Source organism: Pyrus communis, chromosome 3 (genome assembly GCF_041283825.1).
Source record: "Pyrus communis isolate YQ-2024b chromosome 3, ASM4128382v1, whole genome shotgun sequence".
NCBI lineage: Eukaryota > Viridiplantae > Streptophyta > Magnoliopsida > Rosales > Rosaceae > Pyrus > Pyrus communis.
The window spans coordinates 23052901-23061022 of NC_142567.1; the positions used below are offsets into that span (position 1 = coordinate 23052901).

General features: G+C 39.3%; 1 protein-coding gene across 2 annotated transcripts; it reads right to left on the reverse strand.

Annotated features, from left to right (window-relative positions):
- Window positions 1–3440: 3440 nt before the first annotated feature.
- Window positions 3441–7507, reverse strand: LOC137715299 (ethylene-responsive transcription factor RAP2-7). 2 transcript variants are annotated; one of them, XM_068454573.2, is made up of 10 exons: window positions 6542–7507; window positions 6352–6377; window positions 6197–6227; window positions 5990–6077; window positions 5736–5881; window positions 5448–5492; window positions 5233–5336; window positions 5000–5124; window positions 4536–4652; window positions 3441–4004 (listed from the first exon to the last, which is right to left on the reverse strand). In XM_068454573.2, exons 1-10 carry the CDS (start codon window positions 7060–7062, stop codon window positions 3768–3770), a joined length of 1440 nt encoding a protein of 479 aa, XP_068310674.2. In that variant the 5' UTR covers window positions 7063–7507; the 3' UTR covers window positions 3441–3767. The 2 variants fall into 2 exon arrangements, with proteins under 2 accessions (XP_068310674.2, XP_068310675.2); XM_068454574.2 differs by lacking the exon at window positions 5448–5492.
- Between the last annotated feature and the right edge of the window lie 615 nt (window positions 7508–8122).

The following is an 8122-nucleotide window of genomic DNA, read 5'->3' on the forward strand; positions in this document are numbered from 1 at the left end:
TCCTCATATGGTGCCCTTCACATATCCTTCTATTTGTGCGGTCACGTTTAAACCACGTCAATATTTTATAATTCTATTGCTTTTTGTCTTATTATCTCTATAAAAAAATTAATATAAAATGTTGATGTGGCTTAACGTAACTGCATAAAATAGGAGGGCATGGGGAGGCCACCATATCAGGAGGGCAAACAATCAGGCTTCATTTTGGGGGACTTGGATCCTCTCCTGAGCCAATGGAGAGGATCCTCCTCATCAATCATCTTGAGCAAAATCCAACGGCTACAAACAGGAGGGTCCTTTTAAAGTTATAATGATTGTAACCATTGGATAAAAATCCAACGGTCCAAGATGATTGATGAGGAGGATCCTCTCCATTAGCTCAGGAGAGGATCCAAATCCCATTTTGGGTAGTGTTATTCAGTGCCACGTGTTCAATGTTTGTTTGAGAACCCAACATTTTCAATCGACCAAATTTAGGTGGGCAAGTGGAAGATCAGAGCCATAAGAACCCAATTGGACTTTTTGGCCCACCATGTGTTTCACGACTTTATTGATGTCTATCTTACGTTGTCCACCCTCCCCTTTAGCCCAATCTTTGATGTTAAAAAGGAAGGGTGGGTGGGTTTGGAAAGAGATATTGTAGTCTAATTTATCCGAAGGAGAATTCGGATTTAGGTGTAATAGGAGGGCAACGCTTGTTGTAATAACGAATTAAGATTATGCCAAATCAAATCAATGGTCTGCTGGTGATAGGGTATTCGGAAGATAGCGCTTATAGTAAAAAAGTTAGGATTTAAACCCTTGTGGTGTGTGGTGAAGATTGTTGACAATTTTCCACTAGGACTATTTCCGAATACCCTATCACTACAGAGACCATTAATCCACTTAAGTCTTAATATTAAAGAGTCTATTTGTGATTACTGGTATAAGAATTACTTATGCTTATAAGTGCTTTAACGTGAAAATTATTGAAATTTTTATTAAAGAATCAAGTGCATCTTGGAAAGCAATTGAAAGTGCTTCTCCAAAAAGCGTCTCTCGGAAAAGTAGTTCGAAATGCTGCTCACGTGCTTTTTTGAATGCATTTTAATAATTCATATTAATTTTTTTTTTTTTTTAATTTCATGCCAAAGAACACGCTTCTAATTATTAAAAAATGTTTTTAGCCTTTCTAAAAATTCTTTTAACATGCCCAAAACAAATTGTGAATATTAGACCTAAAATGCAAATTGTAATGAGTTTTGGAAATTCAATTTTGGTGGTTGCAAGGGAGAGGAAGATCTACCAACCCTCCACCACTTATCTTGTACAAGTGGAGGCAGGCCTTCCAACGGAAAGTACACTTACAAATAATACAATACAAAGTATACGGGGCTACAGTTGCAGTTGTGGCCATTGAAATCGAATACAAATTTTACAGGTGCTTTAAAAGTCACTTTTCTTTGTCTTCTCATGCGACTCACATGTCCACATTTTTTATGGTTTTGTTTGGTTTAACATGTCGACGTATTTAACAACAAAAAAAATGAAGAACTTGATTGCGATGTCATGTGTCACATAGCGTTGTGTGTTGTTAGACCGAGACACTACTAATGACAATGTATCCCGTGTATGTACGTCCTTCAAAGAAAATGCATAAATTCGGCTTCCTAGACAATCAATAGAATAAACAAGATCTACAATGTCAATACATAGAAAGAGCAACTTCCATGACACATGAAAGTGCTATGAAAGTCATTGGCAAAGAAACTAAAATGAAACAGGTTTACTGTCATCGTGGTGTCCTACTATATTACAACAGTACAACAGTACGTGAAGAGAAATTTATATATAACATTATATTAGGAGCCGAGACATCAAGCGGTGTTTTATGGGTTGAAACATCACAGTGACATTGAACATGTTCCGTATAATTTCTTCCATCTCTTCTCAAACACAACGTCTCAAAAGCACTAATAAAGTTCAACCTATCCAAATCAAACAGCTCCACACCCACCCACCCCACCCCCCCATCAAGCCATGGACCAGCCAAGCCCCGGGCCACCTCTATAGACTCAATAGGAGATGAATTGAAGAGTGTAAACAGGAACTGTTCGTTAATAATAGAGTAGGGAAGCTTTCAAACCTATCAATTTCCCTAGGTAGGTTCTAGTTAACAACTACTTCCAAAAATGAAAGCAATCAACGTAGATGGACAATGACAAATACATCAAGGGACTTAGATGGACCGAATACACAGACAACCACATTAGCGTCATGAGTGAGAGTTTGTACGAGTGTGGTTTGACGATAATACATGAAAATCTAATGAAGGATAATGGCATTTGATTTGATGAAATACTTTGTGTCACTCACGGTCACAACTTCAAAAGGCTACATCGACGTGGGTCTTCCCCTTCAAAAACATATTATTGGTCTCATCTTATATGCTTATATTTCTTCTTTTTAGTTTAATTTTAATTTTTCTTTTCCATGTTTTGTAGTGCAAAACAAATAAAAGAGGCTTATCTTTTCTTTGGACTAATGTCACTAATCATAGAAGATTTTATTCATTTTGGACTACGAATGAGCTGTTTAGAGCTCATTTGGAAAATGTTTTTAAATGTCTGAAAACGCTTTAAAAAAAAGTATTTTGGATTTCAAAAGCACTTAAAATGTGTAAGCATTTAACAAGATTAGGTTACTATCCTTTCATGATCAACTTTATTCTTGAGAAGAAGCTGCCACATGAATCCTACATATTTGCTTAGTGAGTAAATTAAATAATATTATATTACATACTCAAGATTACACCTACCAAACACACACCAAGTGATTTATAGAATTTAGTGTGGATAGAATTTTGTATACCTCAATTTGAAAAATAGTCACTTTTATGATAAAAATTTACAAGTAAGATACAACTGGTGATCCGGTGAATGAATTTTTCTCCACTTCTAGAAGCAAATCACAGCTTGCAATCCTTACAATCAAATCACAATTTGACAAATATTCGCTTTTCTGTTTACACATTTAACTGTGATTTATACGTCTCAACTTGTAACGAAGCATTGTTCTAAATTGTGAAGAGTTTAGCAAGTATATGATTCTGGTCTTTGAAAGGATGCAAAGGACAATCTTTCCGACAGAAAGGTGCATTGAAGTTTCATGTCAACTTTGTCACAAGCTTTGATTTCATTGTAAAGCAATCACAAAACAATTCCTTCTCTCGATTTTGTTCCTCTTCCCACTGGCAAGCATTATGTACAGCAATATCACTAAGTTGTACTTCTACAGACACTCATCACGCTTTTGGCGCAAACGGTACTTTGACTGCACCCGCATATTTTCCAGGAGCGTGTGAGCGATTGTTCCTAGCAAAATTTGTGTCGCAAGGTTTTGTGGGGCCAAACCGGCGACAAGTGAACAAATGCGAGACACAAGAATTATGGCTCATATGCTAAAACAACCTTAAAAGAGCTGACTATTAACAATTTCTTTCTGAACAGTAGTTTTAGATAGATGAGATCCCACCTTATCCACTTGATGCTCTTACATGAGAGCTCAAGTTAGTTACAAATATTTCTTGAGAATAAATACAAATCGACAAAACAGTACTGATATGTCCAACCGAGTGCGGTAACGACAGGAAAAGGAGTCCGAAATCGAGTTGCAGTGTATGTATCAATCTATATTTGGATCATACAAAGAATCCGAAGGCCACCGTTGGTATGGTTGGTTTCTGAATTCGGAGGGAAAGTCTGCCGCGGCTTTCGCTTGGTGGTGCTTCATTGAGATGTGCGAGTGGTGGCCGCGGCTGGTGAAGTAGAACAGAGATTGAGGGCTGTTGGGTTTGGCGGTTGTAAGGGGTGGACAGCAGCGGCTGGAGCGTTAGCTGAAAATGAGAATCCTGATGATGCTGCAGTAGAGAACAGTGGCATTGGGGTAACCTGTCCATGCATTTGCCAAGCCCAGTTGGGGTGTCCTTGAGATCCTAATGCAAGGCTCTTCTCTGTTGCGTTTTCCTGACAAATAAATGATTCAAGAGTAAATTTTTTTCGTTAATAAATACTAATATTTTATGTCAGAAAAATCTTCATCCTCGTTCCCCCAATTTACTATAAGATTTCGTAGTCCTTACAATTACAAAATGCAACTTCCTCCAATGCCTCACATAAACAAGAGCTAAACCGGAAAAGGCATTCTTTGCATGAAAGAGAGTTTTGATTCTTATTCCAACACCGCCAGTTAAGACAGTTCAGCATTTGTAAGTATACCAAGTTTTCGATATTGTATAAACCACGAAACTACGAATAGTTACAACAGGATGAGTCTAGCCATGTTATTATTTTTTAACAGCTCTTTAGCTACAAAGTTGTGTTCTCTGGTACTACATAAGTAATGTTCACCTACCACCATGACATTGTGCATACAGGTTGAACTACGATGGTTATTGAAAAAAGGGTACTCGTAGGGTCCAAGGATTAAAACAAAGTCATAAAGCTAAGAGAATTGGACTCGAGTTGTGTCATTATAGACCACGCATTTAAACTCACCTGATTGGAAAAGTAACTAGGATATACACCGTTCCACAATGGTGGATGGTGATCTGATGTCATTACTAGCCCTTTAAAAGGTGGATCACTCATCGTTAAGTTCACATTGTGCTCCATCTGCAAAGTCAGAAGAGAATGTTTAGTTTTAGCACACAGAGAGAGAGAGAGAGAGAGAGAGAGACTGAAACGCGTTAATTTTATTTTGACAGCTACGAAAAAGAAAAGACCACAGATGAACTCTATATTAGCTCCTCTTTCACTTTCCAAGGTCATATGAGTGAGTTTCAAAAATGTTAAGATCAGCAACATGATATTTTACTGTCTGAAACCTTAAAAACCTTCCAGCCAAAATATTAGGAAAACCTTCACGAGGGCCACCCCTTCGAGAACTTTACGAAACTTGGGGCTTCTCAAGATGAAACTATATCTAAAGGAACTGATGTATCAAACTGATTATATGTTACCCTTTTTCCATTGTGCACGTCAAAAGGGCCAGAGTGGAACTGAAGTCGCCCTTCGCCTTCCTTTTGACCCGTGCCAAATGAGGGGGGAGATATCCCCAAATTTAGATCAAGATTGTGATTGCCATCTGCATTGTAGGAACCAAAAAAATCAAGTACAATCCTATGAAGACAAATTTCTTGAACTTTTTTCTGACGGCAATAACTCAACTAGAAAATTATTTGTAAAACTATACCTTCATTACCAGCCTCAGACATCATCTTCCCTTCATATGTGCTTGGCTCAAAGTTGGTGACCGCTTCCCTTCCATTATATTTGATTGCTGTCTTGTCATAAGCCCTAATTTCGAGAAAATCAAAAGGGAGAGATGTGTTGGATGGAACCCTAATGAGGTTCAGAATTCAGGGTAATAAATTCAATCAGGTAGAGTGTAATTCATGACATTAGGACCTTGCAGCTTCTACTTCGCTGTCGAATAGCCCAAGATATATATACCTGCATGCAAGCATTGTAACCTCCATGATGAAACCACCGTCCCCACAACATTTATTTTTTTCTTAGAAATACGCACTAGGACTTGTTTTTCAGACAACGAAAAGAGAAGACTGACAACAGATTGAGAATTAATCCAAAATCAATTCTCAGTTCAAAGTTCGAAACCAAGCCAACTATGATTATGTGGGTTACACCCAAACCATACAGTACAAAATTGAAAACTCCACAAAAATAATTCCTCACTTTTTTCCGAGGAACTGTCCCATTCGAGCTTCCCATCGACCACATTTGTGTAGTGTAACCCCTCTATATCTGGAGCTGCCCCTCGAGAAGCCAGTACTCTGCCGACGCAGTATGTGCACGAATTCTTCCTTAGTCAAATTCTTCATCTGCTCATTCATTAGAAAAAAGAAAAAACAAAGATTAAAACCCGATCCCACTCCCCATTACAAATTAATCAAGATTAGGTTAACGAAGAAACATATGCATCTTCCAACCTGTTTCAGATCATCCTCATAATCACTGAGGTTGTAATTGATATCAGCATCAACTCCTCTGAACTTAATCGCAGCGCGGTCGTAGGCTCTAAATTCAGCAAACCCAATTTAAGAACAATAGTACATACAGTTCCCACAATAATCAAATTATCTAAATTCCCAAACAGTATGAAAATCCAAGCAAAATAACGGAGTAAGTCTTTTTACCTAGCCGCAGCATGAGCAGTGTCAAATCCACCTATATGTCAAAACCCAACACTTAATTTTCATCAAAAATTTTCCAAATAGTAAATCTTGACAAATAATTAGATTAATTAACACTAATCCAAGTCAATCAAATAGACAAGGTCAAAAATCCATACCCAAATACACTTGTTTCCCACAGTCCCTGCACCCAATCAAAAATTAATAAATCGGATTAATACCAAATTGGGACGGATGCACTTGAATCTTGCATTCAAATTCAAAAAATTCACTCAAACGAGAATAACCCATAAAAAAATTAAATCAAACTTAGTAAACCCAAATTGAGTAAATCAAAACTGGACTAACCAAATGTGCGATTCCCATCTACCAGTTCTTCTGTAGAAGGTGACCCCTCTGTACTGAGAGCTCCGAGACCTGGGTCCTCTCCTGCTCTTCTTCGCCTGCTGCTGCGGCGGCGGCGCAGCTGGTTGTGGTGGTTGCTTCTGTTGAACCAACCTGACCTCTCCGGCGCTGCCACCAGTGAACCCAAGCTCCATCAGATTCTTCCTCACCAAAGGCGATGATGAAGAGGACTCCCCCTGCCCTGGCCAATTGTTCAAGCCTCCAGTGACCGGAAACAGTTCCTTGGTCACGACGACGTCGTCGTCTTCCTCTTCTTCTCCGTCCCTGACCTTGAGAATACCGAAGTTGAAGATCGTGACGGCGTCATTTCTGGCGGCGCGTGCGGAGCACGAGTCGTCGTTGGTGCTGGACGCGTCGGCATTGACAACGGACGAGTTGGACGTCCCCGACTCGTCCATTTGGGTGCCGCACGATTCGACGTCGTTTTGCCCCGAAACGACAACGTTCAGATTAAGATCCAACATAGCTCCTTTTTTCCAAATTCAGCTCCGGCTCCTACACTTTCAGCTCTCCCCACTCAGATGACCGTCGATCACCGGATCTAGCCGGACGGCGGTGATCAACCGAATCAGACACCACTACAATACACCGAGAAGCACACGAACGGAGCTCAAACGTGAAATATACATAGACTAGACGGTGCGTCGGCGATCGCGGGAGAAAGCAAAGCAAGAGGCTGGAAACGTCGTCGTTTCCTAAGCCAGTGAGTTAGTAATTTGCATTTAGTCGGCGGCGAGGGGTGGTTGAGAGTGGAAATCTCAACGGCGTCGTTTGAGCTGGGTGTGCTGTGATTCCGTAACCATAAGCCAGAGTCATAGAGTCATAGGATATATAATATCATAGGCACTCAGAGGGAGGAGAGAGAAAGAGAGGGAGGTGAGAGGACGTGTGAGGTAACATTTCAGACCCATTTTAAAAGCATGGGAACATATAATTTAACATTTTTCCTATTCTTTTAGCAACCGGTTACATCGTTGCCCGGTCGCCTCGACGTCGCCAAGAGATTTCTTTTCTCTCTCTAGGGTCTAGCGACTCTAGCCTCATTCGGTGTATCGTACAAGGGAACACCCGTTGCCCGTTGCCGACCTCATGTAAATAGTAAACAGTAGATATGTAGCCTTTTACCATGTGTGCTTTTGTTCATCGACCTCTAGACATGATTATGCACATGGCATTCAATGTTATGTGTTAAATGTTTAATTAGAGTAGAAGTTGTTCTAATGTTTGGTGAATGTTGATATCGTTGATTGATTTACATTATTATTTATTGCATCGCCTATCACAAGTTTTGAAAACAAAACTTCTTAATCAGGCTCAGTACCATGTAGAGTGGGGCTACACATGTTTGTACGTTTATGTCTTTTTGTGTGCGTATTGATAACTTAAATACATTAGTGATTCTTGACTTCTTTTAAATGTAAACGAATGTCATATTATGCATTTTGATTAAGAGGTGGTTGGAGCAATTCTTTGAGAAACATAATTTCGTAAAAATTTTGGTGATTTCAAAATTAGTGCGTTTAT

Bases quoted from the DNA above. Each gene is read 5' to 3' on its own strand.
- LOC137715299 (XM_068454573.2), bottom strand. From the start codon at position 7,062: ATGTTGGATCTTAATCTGAACGTTGTCGTTTCGGGGCAAAACGACGTC. The intron at 5,125-5,232 runs GTATAGTTTTAC...CCTACAATGCAG, and splicing joins GTCTGAGGCTGGTAATGAAG to ATGGCAATCACAATCTTGAT. The intron at 4,653-4,999 runs GTAACATATAAT...CTGACTTTGCAG, and splicing joins ACGTGCACAATGGAAAAAGG to ATGGAGCACAATGTGAACTT.